Source organism: Heliangelus exortis, chromosome 4 (genome assembly GCF_036169615.1).
Source record: "Heliangelus exortis chromosome 4, bHelExo1.hap1, whole genome shotgun sequence".
Lineage (NCBI taxonomy): Eukaryota > Metazoa > Chordata > Aves > Apodiformes > Trochilidae > Heliangelus > Heliangelus exortis.
In genome coordinates, this window is record NC_092425.1 from 37,921,017 (window position 1) to 37,938,285 (window position 17,269).

At 39.5% G+C, this 17,269-nt stretch overlaps 1 protein-coding gene across 13 annotated transcripts in view; it reads left to right on the top strand.

The window, feature by feature from the left end:
• PROM1 (prominin 1) overlaps positions 1–17,269 on the top strand; it is a 63,443-nt gene that overhangs the window by 19,652 nt on the left and 26,522 nt on the right. For 9 of the 13 annotated variants that reach the window (XM_071743898.1, XM_071743901.1, XM_071743905.1 and 6 more), the window contains exons 3-6: positions 4,344–4,402; positions 7,065–7,091; positions 8,620–8,825; positions 15,070–15,190. In XM_071743898.1, the coding sequence (XP_071599999.1) occupies positions 4,344–4,402; positions 7,065–7,091; positions 8,620–8,825; positions 15,070–15,190 (413 nt within the window). The remainder of the gene's footprint in view (positions 1–4,343; positions 4,403–7,064; positions 7,092–8,619; positions 8,826–15,069; positions 15,191–17,269) is intronic. The other 4 variants (XM_071743903.1, XM_071743906.1, XM_071743909.1 and 1 more) reach the window with 1 other exon arrangement.

A 17,269-nucleotide genomic window follows, 5' to 3' on the forward strand; every position in this document is an offset into this window, starting at 1 on the left:
CAGAGACTGAATTAATTGTGAATCTTTCTTTACTGTGCTACAGTGAGCTGTGGAATCCTGACTGAAAACTTGATGTTTACACAGAACCTGCACAGAATCTTCCTGATCACCCCTAAAGTGCTGCAATAGTACCCATGATTGCTGAAAAAATCCCAATAGGGAGATTCTTGATGCTCAGACCCAGTAAGGAATCTCTGTGCTTACACTGCAGCTAATCTCACATTCAGTTAGAGGCAGAATTATTATTTATTTTTTCATAGCAATGTATGACTTCCACATTTAATTTGAAATGAATTAACTGGCAGTGTGTCTCATCCAGACTATTGAAATAGTAAATCCATGGCAAAGTCTGGTCAGTCTCTGTGTGCTGCCTGGTGAGAGAAACACCTTGAAGAGTCACATTACTTCTAAAAATCATTACAAAGTAATATAAGTAGTAAATTTTCATTCAGCAAGGAAATCTCACATTCTGGAAAATTAATGTTAAAAATGGGCTGTGTAATACTGACTATTTTGCTGTGTGTGAGCCTTTATCATTCTCACTATAACTTAATCCATGTCAGAAATTTTTGTACCTATTTTCAAGTTTTCTTATTTATTACGAACCTGAATGTGTTTTGCTTTCTGATGAACAGGCTTTAGAGCCTCTAAATTTGAAAAACACATGGAAAGTGTTGTTTTCTTCATCAATTTGTCATAGTTTATTCAGGTTATTTTTTGTTTTTTTGTCTGTCAGGCTATAAATTATGGAAACAGTATAAATAAAAACTGTGAATTGGGAACATTCTGAGTGAGTAACCAGAGCACCTTTGGGCGTTTTTGTTCTGGGTGCTTTTTTCAGTTGGTTTTGGTTTTTTTGGTTGGTTGTTGTTTGGGTTTGTTGTATTTTGTGTTGGTTTTTTGTTTTCCTTAAAGTAGTGGATGTTTTTCTTGGAGAAACTCAAGGACATGGACAGAAACTATGGACATGGCCATAAGGAGCATGAGCAGGACTGGTTGGACTGGGTGGTCTCAGTGCATCCCTTTCAGCCTCAAGCTTTCTCTGTTGCTCTCAAATATCTATACAGGTGTCCATAAATACCTAAGTGTGTGTAGATGTATGTAAAACATGGTGTTAAATGTTTTGTTTAATTTTCATTTTAATTTCTGATGAAGACAGACACTCAACTAGAAGAATGGATAAAACCTTTCAACTTCTATTTAACAGGAAGTTGCTTTTAAAATGTTATCCTGATTCCTGGCAGTAGGAAATATATCAGTTTTATTGTTCTGTCAATAATACAATTTAGCTTTCTTACATGTTTCCTCCTCCGTTCAATAATTTTTTAATAAAAAGTCATCACGATCATAGGATAACTTTGGAACAGTTTACATCAGAAGGGACCTCTAAAGGTGATCAGATGAAATCTTCTTCCAGAGCAAGATGAACCTCTCAGTTGCATCCTGGAAGTCAGGGCAGGTTGTTGGGGGTTCTCCTGCTTGGTTTCAGAGTAGCATCCAGGAGGGTGATGCCAAAGGGCTTAGGGCTGTGGGTGCAGTGTTTGCCCACCCACCCAAAGATGGTCTCTGCAGCTTCATGTCACTGAGGATCACAAAAGCTGTTCCTTTTTCTTCTGTTCTATCACATTCTGCTTAAAGGTGGTGGAAATTTCTCTTTAGGAGCTGTTCTGTGGTGTGGTATCACACAGTGCTAAATGGTTGAATAAATGTGTAAACAAGGGGGTTATTTTACCCCTGTTCTTCTTCAGCTTGTTAAAAGGCATCTTAACATCATCTAGTGGTAGATCCATCATCTAGTGGTAGAGTCAGTTCATTGCATTATGTATTTTATATTATTTATTATATTATTCATATTATTATTATATTATATTATTTATATTATATTCATTGCATTATGTATTTTATGCACTGGTGCTTCTTAAATTTCCTTACTTGGTAGGTACACAGTTGTAAACAAGAAGAAAGAAGTACTGCTTTTGATTATGAAATAATAAAAAAAAAATTGACAGATAATGTGAATTACATTTGGGGGGGTTGTGCAGTTCTGGCTTACTTGGCTGTGTATCTCCTTGCTGTTGAAACTCCCTGAGAAACAGGGATGCTGCCTGGCCATGGGCTTGATAAGGAGAGGAATCTCTTGGTCCTTGTGTTTAAGGTGTTTCAGAACTTCAGTGCTGGATCAGGGCTGTGATGCCCATGCAGGGGAAGGGATCTGCCCAGGGCTCTCCCAACTCTCAGAGTTTGAAAGGATTTGTGGGCTTTGCAACTTTTTTGTTCTTTCTGGGTGCTTATTCTACGTATGTTTAAGGTCTAGTGCTACTACTGAGGGAATCAACCTTATCTTCTGTCACCTGTGGCCTTACAAAAATGAGGTTGCCTCACACAGAGTCCATGATCATCCACTGCCACCACTCCTTCTGCATTTTAGAATATCCCACCTGTGGATGATGTGCAGCTTGACATTCCTCTGATAAGTTAACAGATTTATTTTTTTTTTTCTCTTTTTAATTGGCAGTCTTGCTGGCTGCCTTGCAGGGGATGTCTTCCCTGAAACGGCAGCTGTTGTCTTGCTGTTGTGCATTTTCTTTCCTTGGGCACATTTTTCCATGAGGAACTCTCCAGGAGCTTTGCAGGTTGCAGATCAGTCAAGTCCTCAGTCTCTGTAGGGTGCTGGGGAGGGAGGACCATGGGTGGTGTTGGCTTAGGGGTTTGTTTCTTGGGCCACATTCAGGGTTAGATTTAGACTAGATAGTAGGAAGAATTTTATTACTGAAAGAGTATTCTGGTGCTGGAACACACTGCCCAGGGAGATGGTGGAGTCAGCACCCCTTGAGGTATATAAAAACTGTGTAGATGAGGCATTTCAGGACATGCTTGTAGTGGGCATGGTGATTTCTATTTTATTTTGTTTCATTGTATTTTTTTTTATTTGGGGGAGGGGAATCTTGAGGATTAGATGCAGTGAGCTTAGATCTTCTCCAATCATAACAATTTTGTGATTAGAGAGGAATGAGATCATAGCCCCTGTGCACCCGCTGAACATATTTCACAATACATATAAATTCTCAGAGGGCTTGAATCTTCTGGGAGGTGAACAGTTAGTTTTGAACCTAGAAGTTTTTTACTGATCCACAGGCTGGGTAACTTACTGGAGGTTTTTCTCAGGTATGTTCAGTTGCATGTGGGGTGAGTAAAGATGGTGCAGCAGGACCATGAAGTGTATCAAGGGGAGCAGACTGCTCCTCCTTGAGGTGCTCTGTGCTCCTTCTTAATGTTCTTAAATTCTTCTTAAAATCTTAAATTCTTCTTAAATTAATTCTTCTTAAATGCTCCTTCATCAGAGGAGACCAAAAGTTCAGAGTTTTTTCTCCTAAATATCCAAATGCTTCTGCTTTTACCCAACCTGGCATGGAGCTGCTGATACCCCATTGAGGCAGAGGATTTGCAGAGTTGGGGCTGCTCCTCTTCAAGCTCAGGATCTCATGGAAAGGACCAAAAGCCAAATTTCCCAGTGTAGTTCCCATAGGGTTGGCAAAACCTTGCTAAGAGGAGGCTGGTGCTGTCTAAAAAGGGGATCCATTCATTGCAGCTGCTGGTGTTTACTGAAGCAAACTGGAGTGGTGATACGATATTTATAATGTTAAGTGGCACTATCTGTGTAAAAGTGCTTTTCTTTTTTTTAGTGGTTGCTGTATTTTGTAACTTAGAAAGGAGTGTGCCAGAATGAGCTGCACACACAGTAATTTGGCACCTGTGAGGCTTTCTGATTTGTTTTGGCAGTGTTGCCTACTCCCATGCTCAGTCTGTTGATCCAGTGACACACACACAAAAAAAAACCAAGTAAAGATTAGGATAATATTGCCAAAGCCTTCCTCTTTATACTATTCAGTCAAGAAATTATTAATAACATGCTTGTTTGTGCACATTATCTGTTTAATTCCATATATCTGAGTATCTGTATGCCTGCATGTATATACTGGCTGTAGGCATGAAGGAAAGATGATGCCTGGATTTGGTCCAAGTGATCAGTAAGTTTGGGGTTCACTTTTAATAACTATTCTGTGGCATAGAGGATGACCTTGGAAAGCACTGTATTTCAGTGGGAATTGGTTACTTGACAGATAATCTGGGTATCTTCCTGTGAGCTGGTGAAATGTATATTTTTTTTTTAAACAAATTGTTGTTAGTAGACAGATTTATGGAAACACCTGATTGCCTATCCTGTTGATGTTTATTCTGAATTTCATCTTGCCTGCCTAACAGTAGAGTTCATACCATCCTCCTTACCCATTTTAATTTTTTTATGTTGTTTAAAACTCTGGAATATTCTTGCTTATTTTCAGATCTCATCAGAAAACTTGCACAGCAGAAGCTTGGAAATACACAGGGTGACTATCAGAAGGTAATTTATCTGTGTGTATCTGTATAAAATAGTGAAAAAAATTGCTCTGAAACACAGTTTTGTTTCTAAGACAGGAAATAGTATTTTAAAGCTATAGCAGCAGGATGCAAGAATGAAATTTGTGCATGGTGTGTATGATGGTTTCATGCAAAATTTGGGACTAAAACCTGCCAAAACTATTATGAAGAAGATTTCATAAGCCACTGTGAAGACTCTACAGATAGTTAAGGTTCACTTATAAATTCCATCTGTTAACATGATTTTGGTGTGTTGCAGAAAGATTGAAGTCTCCTTGTATTAAAAAATACTGGTTTTATTTAAAAACACTTAGAAAGAACCATTACTGCTCAGCTCTCATGTTGGCTTCAGTTATTGTCCTCAAAAAGCTGCATTTTTAAGCTGGTTCTGGTGCCTTTGTAAACCCAAATTTCCATAACCTAATTAGGAAGTATAATTTAGTTAAGGTAGTGTGCTAATGGCATCAGGGATATTTCCCATTCCCTCCTTAGGTTTGTGATTATTCTGTAATAGTTGAAATTGGTAGAGTACCTGATAGCAAGAGAAGGTAGAACATCCCATGAATCTGATTTTAGGCTGTTCTCAAGGACAGTGCCCCATCCTTGAGCAGTGTCACCTGGAGAAGAGCACAGGTGACACAGGGTGGACTTGGTTGGCAGCATCTTTGGACCAAGCTATGAGACCATAGGTGGCACTCACCAGTGTGAGGATAATATTTAGCAACCACTGTGTAAGTGCAGAGAAATTTGAGACCAATTAGACAGCTGTAGTCCTGCAGAGTGGAGACACTTGTTAAAAAACAGCATTAGGTGTGCTTAGGAAGTAAAACAGATATAGGGCATTGATAGGTCCTAATCTTGACCTGAATGCAATGGAAAGCTTGAAAATAAAATTTGAAAAAGGAAAATCTGTCAAGACAAATAGAGGGTCCCTCAGAAGACAGAAGCATCATGGAGAGGTAGCTGGGAAGGGGCCAGAGTGGCTGTAAAAATTTCCAGGAGGAATAGGGAGCTGTGAATGTCACTGAAGGGTGTGGGTAAGTAGTTAGAAACATTACCTTTGGTTTAATCACTCAGATTCAGGGAGAATGAATTTGGAGTAGGATTGGTTCAAGAAATGTGTATAAGGATGATCTGGGAAACACACAGGTATTCAGAGGGGTTTGCTTAGCAGATTGATAGGAGGTGATGACTCCTTATAAATATATATGGAGAGGAAACCCCAGGAGGAAAAAAAAACCTGCTATTTGGACAAAAGAGAGTGCTGTCACAGAAGCAAAAGTGGCCATTTGTACATCTGTGTAACTCAGTTCATCAAGCTTTGGGAACCTTCAGGAGCCAGAACAGGAAATCTGATTCTGATATTTATCCTGTTAAATTTCTCTTTGTTTTTCTGTAATTTTTTTTAAACTTATTTGTAGAATATATTAGTGACCCAGGAGGCCCTTCCTACCTCTGTGCTGCATGCCCCTGTGTTCCCACTTGGGTTCTTCCCATTAAAATCTCCCTGGCAGGGGCAGCAATCTGCCAGGAGAGCAGCTGAGTGCAGCTGTCCTGCTGACATTGCTCTGCTTCTGCTGGATGTGCTTCCTTGAAATCTTTGGAACTATACTTGTTGTCCCAGATTTCTAAAAGAGAGGGTAGGCTTTGGTTTTCCTCCCGTTAAAAGTGTAGTTTTAAATACTTTTTTGAAAATATTTTGTAAAGAGGTGTGGTGCTGAAAAAAAAAAAAAAATCCTTGGGATTTGAGAAGGTTTCTGATTCTCACACATTAGACATGGGTGGAGGGGTCTTGCTGTCTTCAGCTTGTCTGCTTCCCTTGGCTTTTCTGCCTGTAAAAAAGGGGAAAGCACTATCAGCTGTGAACTTGTCATACAGGGATGAAGGGAAAAAATACAAGAAATCCTGTTTGCATTGTGAAAAAAACAAGTTCTGGAATTCCTGTCCTTGAATATGTGGTTTTCAGTGGTTTTCTGAAATTACAGATGTGAAATCAGTTAAGAACCTGATAAATAGACTTCAGTCTTTCTCAAATGCCTTGTTTGGTTTTTTTTTTTTTTGTGTTTTTTTTTGATTGTTTGGTTTTTTAATTTTGAATAACATGAAATAAATGTCTACGTAATCAGGTAAAGGTGAGAGTCAATTTTGTGTGTAATGTGCAGAGGTCCAGAAACTGCTACTAAAGCTGCAGCTTTTATGCCAAAATAAAATAAGCTTTGAAAGGAAAAAGTTAGGAATATCCTAGATCAGTTACGACAGGTGGAATTGGGGAAGAAATCACCAAACCAAAAAGTAATGCAATCTCTGACCTTCTGTTCTGTGAGATGTGTTGGGAGTTTAATGGAACAGATGCTCAGTGTAGCAATAACTGGTCTGTTGTTGTTTTAAGATGGAAATGTTTGTTGAGTAAATGTTTTCACTTACCAAGGAAACCAGAAATTATCTGCTATATATTTTATTGTAAGTAATGTTCTGTAATTATTAATGGTGCTTCTATGCATTATTTTATTTTAGTGGCTTTGTGTTATTGTTTCTGTGTTGTTAATCATTTTGGTCATGGTTAATTGTTCCTTATTCACATGATTTGTTTTTGTGCATGCTGCCTGTGTATTATACACATTCTCCATTTGTTTTGCGTTCCACAGCCAGAAAATGTTGTCCTGACTCTTCAGGTAAAGTCTTAATGGTAGATGTAAAGCTTTGAAAAGAAACTAACTATGTCTGCGCTTAGATTAAAACACCTATAACTATTTTAATATTATTAAATTTTTTTTTCCATCTAACCTGTTTTAAAATTTATGTTATGAAATAATTTCTCAAGTGCCCAGCTACTGGGAAAACTAAAAATTTTGCAAATTTCTTTACAAAATCCAGCCAAGTTCTTCCAAGTATCTAGTTTGTATTGGTAGGAAGGGATCACAGCATTTAACAAGCTGTTGATATAATAATTAAAAAAAATAGTTTTCATCCTAGAATTGGTAATTAGGTCAATAATTTGCAACTATGCTAATGGTGGTGGTTGCTGTATATGGATCAGTTGGTAATTAGGGATTGTGAGGAAAGGCATCAGGAAAGCTGGAACTGGAGCATGATTGATAGCTTGTGAGAAATTACAACTTCTTTTGCAGGACAATACATAGCTTCAGTTTCATCTTTTTACTGCCAAGTTGCCCTTCTGTTGATGGATTAGTGAAACAGAAGAGGGCTCCAAGTACTAGCCTGAGAATTAGTTCTCCTAAAACTGGGAAAAGACAGGAGAAAAGAGATTTATCAGGGAAGAAGGACCACCGGGGCGTGCCTGCATCATGCTCTCTCCCTCTCTATACAGACACCTGCCTGCCCTGCTTCTGGCTGTGTTAAACCTCTGTTTGCAGCAGAGGGAAACAGTGTGGGCAGCTTGTCTCCTGGAAGCCTCATCAGCATCCCTGGGGCTGTGCCAGGGCTGCCTGGCTCAGCTCCATGGTCCTGGGATACTTCCTCTGCTTCCCATCTAGTGAGAGTATTGCGTTGCCTCCTTCCCTTTCACTCCTTCCAGCTCTTGAAAGCCTCCTTTTATTTGCTGCTGCTTTGCTGTTTGGCAGCAGAACACATGTTTTCACCCAAGCCAGCTTAAAATCTACTCCTCTGTGTTTCCCAGTCCCTGAGCAGTTTGTACTTCAGCAGTTTGGAGAAAGCTCTGCCATGGCAATTGATGAGCCAGTGAAGTGCTTTCCCTTTGCAGTTCAGACGATGCTTTGCACTTGTAAATGATTAAAAAAGGGGGAAGAAGCAAAACCTCCCTCCCTCCTCCCCGAGGAGGTGGTGTAGTCAGCCTTGCTGGCATTTGTGGAGCCTTTTTGGAAACAGATGTGTGAGAGGGTAAATTTGTGCCCTGGGAAATCAAATGTGGTCGAGTTTTTATCCTATTGCAATTGCATCGATTCACGTTGGTTTCTTGTGAGCCTATTTCTCTCCTAGAATTCACTCCTCTAGTTTACCTCAGTAGTGCTCTAGCTAAATAACTTTCAGATCCCAGTATCTACCATATGTTATATATGTTGTTAGAAAAGTTGTCAGTTATTGACAAAATACACCAGGTCTATAACCTCGGTGACTAAGTAGATGCTTTAGTCCGTAGTTTGATTTTTAATTATTTTCTCCATATTGATTGCAGTTGCTGTGTGGTATCTGCTGTGACCACTGTTTTTGTCTGAATTACAGGCCATCTACTATGAAATCGGTTTTATAATCTCTGCAGCCTTGGGATTGCTATTTATTTTCTTACTGCCTCTTGTGGGACTGTGCTTCTGTATGTGTCGTTGCTGTGACAACTGTGGTGGGGAAATGCATCAGAGACAGAAGAAAAATGCTGACTGTCAGAGGAGCTGTTTTGCAACGTTTCTTTTTGTTGCTTCTTTAATAATAAGGCAAGTGTAATCAAGAGAATAATATGAAGCTTGGTATAGCTTATTTTGCTAATTGTTTGGCCCTGTGTTGTGGGACAAACAACGTTACTGTATTAGCCTACAGGTGGAGAAGTTCTTTGATCACACTAAGTAAAATTAGTGCTTATTAAAGAAAATATTACTGTTATAGAAGTGCTGCAACTGTTGCTGTGCAGAGGTCATTTTGTACTCCCTTGGGAAGAATGTAGGTGTGGAACAAAACAAAATTAAACTTGAATTTGTCAAATGAAATTTTTGCCAGTGTCAAAATGGAAGGTGCAGAATGTTGCATGAAACTAAACAGAAGATATTGGGTCCTGTGTTCCATTGCCATCCCATAGAGAACTTGTGGTACAGCAGACAGCTTTGTTCTTGATAGTGAGGTAGTGGTAAGAAGAGCAATTGTGTGGCTTCCTTCAGTATTTGCTGTCCTCCAGGTTTTCTGAGTAAGAAAATAATGGGTTTAAGTGGTGCATTTGCTGCCAGCTTTTCTTGTGTTGTAAGCAGACCCAATGTTGGCAAATACTTCTTCCCAGGTCATGACTGGGAGTGATCAGTGATCTGTAATAACATCCTTTCCAGGACTAGGGAAACTGCTTCTTTAACTCACCCTTTTTCTGGTTTTTTTTTTAACCTTTTTTATAAGACATCAGGAGTCTCAGATGCTTACCCTAAGGGAGGGGTTGGTCTGAGCTCTGTCTGCAGACTTCCTCAGTTGGAGATAATCTTGTATGACTCCTCAGCTAAGTCTCTAATGCTGGGAGTGCTGTGCAAGGTAAGATAGGACTTTACAGGACTAATAGTACTGACCCTGAGTGCTCAGGTCTCCAGTATTCCCCTGTACAAAGCAGGATTCTGCTGCCCTTCTCAGATCAGCTTTCACAAGAGAAGCCAAGATGCCTGCATCTATTTAAGCCCCTGACTGCTCTGCTGAAGCACAAGAGGACAGTCTTCTGGTAGCCATTGCCCCAACAATAAAACTGGAGAAAGCCCAACATTTACTTACATCTGTTTCTTATAATGCACTCAGACTGGGTCTCCTTGTGGGGATTTATTCTCCCAGCTTACTATGGAATTTCAGCTTAGGTGGAAGATTTCACTGTAGTTCTTCTCAAAGCCACACATCTCCAGGACTGGTCCTGCAGAAGAACAAAAACCTGAGTGATCTCTAAGACAGGGTTTCTTCAAGATGTGCCATGAAATCATGAAGGTGGATACTCTTGTTTAGATATAACTTAAAATTCCTGCAGCATTGTGGACCTCCTTGTGGACTATGTCTCCTAAACTCCAGCCAGATGACTGGAACACCATAGACTTCTTCTTCACTTCCAAATGCTTTGGAAGATGCATTTAGGAAGGCACATGTCCATCAGAGTACCCACATCTCTGCCAGGGGAGCTTTGCATTATGGGCTTTCCAGTGGAGCATCCATAGAGGAAGCTGCTGGGAGGATTTCTAGGGGATAGGCTTCTTCAGGATGTACCTTAAGTGTATGTTCTGCATCTTCTTTCCATCTCTCTTGCAGTGCCAGCTCTTCTGGGATTCTCTCAGTCAATAGATCAGAACTTTGGAGAGCAGAAATACTATTCTTAATTTTTTTTTTCAGTCCTTGATATGGAAAGATGGCTCCACACTGTCTTTCCTTAGCTGCAAAAGACAGGTCAAAAGCAATACACGTGGTAGAGAGGATTAGTAGGGGAAAGACTCTAAACAGAGAGCCTAGAATCATAGAATCATAGAATTGGCTGGGTTGGAAGGGACCTCAGAGATCATCAAGTCCAACCCTTGATCCACTCCCACTGCAGTTCCCAGCCCATGGCACTGAGTGCCACATCCAGGCTCTTTGGAAATATCTCCAGGGATGGAGAATCCACCCCTTCCCTGGGCAGCCCATTCCAATGTCTGATCACCCTCTCTGGAAAGAAATTCTTTCTAATGTCCAACCTAAACCTCCCCTGGCACAACTTGAGACCTCTTGTGCCCTCTTGTCTTGCTGAGAGTTGCCTGGGAAAAGAGCCCAACCCCCCCTGACTCCAACCTCCTTTCAGGGAGTTGTAGAGAGTGATGAGGTCTCCCCTGAGCCTCCTCTTCTCCAGCCTCAACATCCCCAGCTCCCTCAGCCCTTCCTCACAGGACTTGTGCTGGATCCCTTCACATCCTCCTTGCTCTTCTCTGGACCTGCTCCAGCACCTCAATCTCCTTCCTGAGCTGAGGGGCCCAGAACTGGACACAGGACTCAAGCTGTGGCCTCCCCAGGGCTGAGCACAGGGGCAGAATCCCTTCCCTGGACCTGCTGGCCACGCTGTTCCTGAGCCAGCCCAGGATGCCATTGGCCTTCTTGGCCACCTGGGCACACTGCTGGCTCATGTTCAGCTTCCTGGCAATAAGTAGCTTGTAGTTGTGTGTGTGTAGGTAACAACTCTTGAAAGCTCTGGTAACATGGGCATGAATTTTCTGTGTGTCAGCATGCAAGTTCACACTGACCTGTATGCTGGTAATGTGGATTTTAGAAGATTTTAGCTAGTAGATTTTACTCATGAGGAATTTTTATTTCTTCTCACTTTTCCACTGATACAGTGGTCTGATAATTAGGGTGAGGCTTTGATACTAAGCTTACTGAAATAATATGTAAAGGAAAAACAAAGATGACAGTTATTTAGTTTTTTAACAGAACAGTAAAGTTCCACCTAGATGTGCTCTCTGAAGGTGAGGCAATTTTGGGAAGTATCTCTTCCTCAAGGAAAGGTATAAGAAGCGAGTCAGAAATCTTGGGATTACATAACACAGTTTTAAAAATCTTAAATAGACCTTAAGTGTGTCATTTCCAGTAGATGCATTTTGTGTTTTGAAATATTTCTTCTGGTAGATTTATTCAGAAAAATATGTGGGGTTTTTTTGTAATTCACAGATTTTATACAGGAATGTTATCATTCAAAGTGTTATTCTACTGCTACATGGGATGTAGAAAATTATCTGTCAAATAGATGGCTAAGCAGGTTTGATAACCCAAATTTATCACTAAAACAATTATGTACTCAGGTTAACTGAGTTTAGGGACAGAGAGCTTCCATTTCACTTTATTTCTATTTCACTTTATTTCCTAGTCATCTGCAGGCTTTTGCAAACACACCTTTTTTCTGGGAAGGAAATGTAATTTAATTAATTCTTCTACATCGTAAAGGCAAGGAAGGGACATTGGAATATTAAGAAAGTGTACATTGCAATGCCAGATTTAATACTGGTGACAGAAAGTGTCATGGCTATGAGATAGCAAAATACAGTTTTCTGTCCTTACAACAGAGCTTGTGTTACCCAGAACTTCAAGAAAGAGCTTGTGTTACTGTGTGTGAAGCTCAGGAAAAGGCTGGAGGAAGGGAATGATAGTTGGGGTCTTGGCAAGTACCTCATGCATGCTTTGCCTTTTGGCTTGGTCAGATAAGTAATGCAAGTTTTCCCCAATTTAGGAATCAACATCATCCAAAAGAATCGGTGAAAAGTTTGTCCAGAACTTTCTTGCTCATTATTTCCTGAAATTCATTAGCTAGCAGTGAGGAAGGTGGCATTTCTCCAGTACCTATTCAGGATTCCTGTTCTGTGGCTTGAAATTCTTCTCAAGCACAAGTGATTAAAAAGCTTGGGCCCCCTTTTTGCAGCTGGGTTAGGAACATTCATATCACTGTTAAACCTGGCAAGAAGTTGTGTGGTATATCTGACTCCCAAAGAGACAGCTTAAGCAGTTCTCTAATCTGTCACAGAAAAAGCCTGCCCTTTTTATTCCTGCTTTTATTCCCTCTCATAGCTGCTTATCGAATGTTGACTCGAGGCTCAATTCTGTGAAAAAATCAGATTTTTCCACTCTCCTGTTTGTTATTTGTTCAGTTACATTCAGAATACAGTTGTTCTGAGTGCCTCTTCTGCTTTAGGCATCTCTGCTGTCTTGTTTCCTCCCACTCCTTCCATTTAGAAGACTTAAAAGAGGAAAACTGTCATGCTCAAGTTTTACAAAGTAGTTTTGTCAGCTTCCAATTGACCTTTCTGCTTTATGGACATAACACTGAGAGAAAATGCTGGCTGTCCTAAGAAGGGTGTTGTTATAAACTCCACACCTCAGAGTGAATTACAAATATGTACTTTACCTGATAGCTTGAGATAGATTGTCTTCTGATTAAAAAATAAAAATAATGAAAAAAAAATATATATATTTTTGAGACAGCTGCATCACTGCAAAGTGAAAAGAAATAGTGTATTGCATGTGTCCAACATGAAACTGCTCACATCTGCTTATGTTGAAAGTTACTCATTTTCTTGGCATTTTATTTATTCTGAGTTCTCATTCTCTGTCTGGTAGCTGATGATAACAGCTGCTCAAGTGTTGGTTCTGGTGGAACTAAAGCTATGCCATTTGCTGTTAATTAAATAACTAGTAACAAAAATGTTGATATCCCTTCATTATTGACTCTGGCAAGGTAGTTAATGGCCAGTGCTGAAGACATAATTGTGATAACTCTGAAATTTGGGGTAGAGAAGCTACCACTTTATGTCAAATTCTGTCATCCTGTTATGATTTGTTTAGGATCTTTAGGAAAATATTGGTGGAGCAGTCTTATGCACCAGCATCCGTGGCCTTACAGTCTTGCCATCTTACCCTATATCATCCTCTGAAATCAGAATTTTCCTACTGAGGGTATTTCTTAGAGCAGCAAAAATTCCTGTACATGAGACAAGTTTTTCTGGAAGAGCAAGCCTTTACCTTGTTTGGGAAAGCTAAAATGGGAAAAGCAATGTAAAGATAAAGGTTTAGGTTTGGATCATTGGTAAGAGGAGGTGAGCATCATCAGGGTGTTTGCTTCTGTCTTGCCAGGGTATGCAAATCATATTATTCTAGGTACCTGTTTGCTCTCCACCATCTCATTTATGTGTCTGTATGACAGCTTCCTTCAAATGTACAGTCTTTGAAGCAAGAATTAAACTTCTTTTGCCCCATAAGGAACCTGATATGGGTTTTCTGTAAGCATATTGAAAAATTTTAGTGCTTAGGTCTTCTTCACCCCCTAAGTCAGCATGTTTGACAGCCTGGGAGGAGCAGAGTACCTGTGGTGTTAGTGACTCCCAGCTGCTGTCACTTGGATGTCTAAGAGCTTTTCAGGATGCTGCTTCTCATGAGCTGTTGCACTTTGATGCAAAATAAGGTCCTGAACAAATGCTCCTCCAGGAATTGCTTGGGATGCACCTGGCTGCAAGGTGTTTGCCCTTGGGAACTGTGTCCTTGCCTGTTGAGCAGAGCTGTGCTGTCTGCCAGTTAAATCTCTGGAAGTTTAGTGCTTAACACATGGAGTGAGTTTGTAGCCAGCCTATTTTTGAGGCTAATACCCTGCCAGAGGTTCCTCTTGTAGTTCTGGTGCTTGTCTGAAGGGTCAGCTCTTGTGGACATGAGATGCTTTAAAACAAAGAAGTCTTCCTTCTGTTTCAGGCTGTCTTGCACCTAAGCCAAACAGAAAACTTAGGATCATCAGAGAGCTTTTGAAGCCTCTCCTGAGACTTTTAATTGCCTTTTCACTTACTGTTTGTGCAGATCTGCCATGCTGTAATTAGAATTTTACAGTGGGAAGTGATCAGATAGAAAATAACCAGCAGTAGTGCTGACTGGAAATGCAGCTCACTTTCCACCTTTTACTCTCAGGATATGCTTATCCATTATTTTAGCATTAATAGAAGCTGTTCTTGTGCTTTTAAAAGGTCTCTGCAATTTTGGAAATAAATTGGGCCATTATGAATAAATGTTGCTGAAGGTTTCAAAAAGTAAAATATTTCTTTTTTCCAGTTAGCCTATGAGCATTTGCTTGTAGCTGCATCAAGGTTAATGATACTTATAAAAGAGCATAATATTTCTGTGTCTTTTACAATTTGCCTACACTACACACCTTTTCTGACAGCATCAGTTCAAATGGATAGGTAGCTGTATGTTAATAACTTTTTAATACTTTGAATTAAATCACTTGTTCCTTTCTTTTTTTTAATTAGTAGTACAATATCAGCCCTTAAGGCCAATTCCTCTACTCTGCCTCATGGGTGAGAACTCACAGTAAGAAATTATAGTGTGTAAATTTATGGAGACCTTCATTTTTATAATATTGACTTGTTTTTACTGTAATCTTTTTCATTCGATGACAGAATGGACACTTCACAATAATAAAGAAATGTTATCTATTATCTGTGGTTTTTGTAGTGTTGGAGTTCTCTGTGCATATGCTGCCAACCAGCATTTAACTAACCAAGTCAAAGGAGCAAAGAAATTGGTTAACAGCAATTTTAAAGATCTGAAAATTTTCCTTAATGACACTCCAGCGGTAAGGATTTTTTTGTTTATGGGGAATGGGTGTGGGAGGGAAGAGGTGTAAGTAAAAAGTATTGCAGAAAATAAGTTTTTCTTTGGTATAAATCCCACCTGCAGTATGGGGTTTATTTGTTGTATGTCAATCTCAAAAAGTAGAATAAATGATATTTTACATGGAGTAATAAATGGGGGCTGTCCTGATGGAGCAGCTGCTGAGCTGCACTCCTGGAGTGATGATACGGGACAGCAGACATTGAATCATTTGAAAAAAAAAAAAAAAGGTTTTAAAAGGAATACGTACTGAAAAAAGATACACATGGAAACTTAGATTCCTTGTTGCTCTTTCCTATATCCTTTTGTTTTCAACTTATTTGTATCTGCTCTGGGAGTGAGCTACAATAGCTTCTTTTCCATAAGTATTTTTGACTGGTTTTTTAAACCAGTTTTTTATTTTGCAGTGAAAGAAAAAGAAATGCTAGTAAGGAAGACTTGTAAATTTTCCCATGTACAAACTTAAATTCTTTATTGCCTAAGAGGAAAAGAAGTCCAGCAGTCCTATTATTTTTGCTTTCATTAATTTTAATTAATTAAACTTAATTCCATTTATCTATTTTACTTGGCCACGTGCCAGATACATTAGAAGTGGGTGGAAATGACACATTTATGTGGGATTACACAATTGTACGTGGTTCCCATAACCTATGAGCTGGTTTTCTGCTGGCAGGACTGTGTGAGTGCAGGAGACATCTGGGGGATGCCATTAAATGTTTCCCTATCTGGAGTTGTTCCCTATACAGTGATTTTTTGGGGCATGATGTTGTGGCAGCCCAATGAGGGAGTTAAATGACTCTCTCCTGAGTGCCTTGTGTCAGCCTGGACAGGACTTGGGGCACAGAAAGATTTAATTCAGTTTTATCAGAAACCACCAGACTCCCTTTCACAGCACACCAAGTGCCCAAACAGGAAAGGTTGGAGTAGAAATTCTGTTACATAGAAGTAGCTATCTAAATAGAGGAAAAAAAAAATAGACACTAGCTAAAAACGTTACTAAACTTGCCTGAATTATTGAATTTAATAGTGTCAGGACTTGAACATCTGTACCAGGGGTTCCTCAAAGTCTCAGTTAGGTAGTAGGTTTTTAGTTTCTGTGCAGGTTTATTAATTTTTCTTCTATAGATTTGCTGGCACTTAGTGATGCAATCATCATAGATATATTTAAGTCATTCTGGCAGATAAAGTATCAAGTATACACACACACCTGTAAGAATTCATTAGGGATATGAGAAGGACCTCAGCTTCTTGAAAAAAGCTTTAGAATCCAACTGTAGATTCCTAAAAACTTTAGAATCCAATCCTGGCTGTAAAGCTCTGGAATTGTAACTGATGTCCTTGACTCACCAGTATGAGGTGTACAGCATGTAAGAGGATTTGTAAAAAGCAGCCACGTGTCAAGAGTTGATGTAATGAGAGCTTTGCAGTCCCTGAGCACTGAGTGATAACTCTATTACACAGAATCACCTTTTGGCTGTGACATTGCTGGAGACAAAGCCTGGAGCCTTACAAAATTTTAGTCCTTAGGTGAGCCTAGGAAGACCAAATAAATATTAAAAAAAAAAAAAAATACATCTACAGCCTCCATAATAAGAAACTCAGTTTATTTTTATTTTTTTTTTTATCAAACGGATGTCTGCCTCCTACCTAGTCATTTAGTTCCATCCAGTGCTGTGTGAGCAATTCATGGGTTTGAGGGTGGATTTTTTGTCTGTTATTTTTCTCTACTCCATGGAAAGTTTGAGACTGGAAGGCAGATGCACTTTGCTCCTTATTTGGGTCATCTTTAAAATTAGAGCCCTGTAAGTGTTACATTGCTTTAACTCAATTAGGGTAGGATTAATAATGCATTACTTTAAACATGCAGAGATCAATTAAAGATATTTCATGTCTTTCCAACATTAGTACAGCAAGATTTCCACTTGAGATGGTTCTTTCATAGTGTTTTGTCCAAACCCAGGATCTAGTGATAACTTAAGTTGCTGTTTCATATTATTACAGTGTCTTGGTAGAACCCCAGTTATGAATGGGCCAAATCATC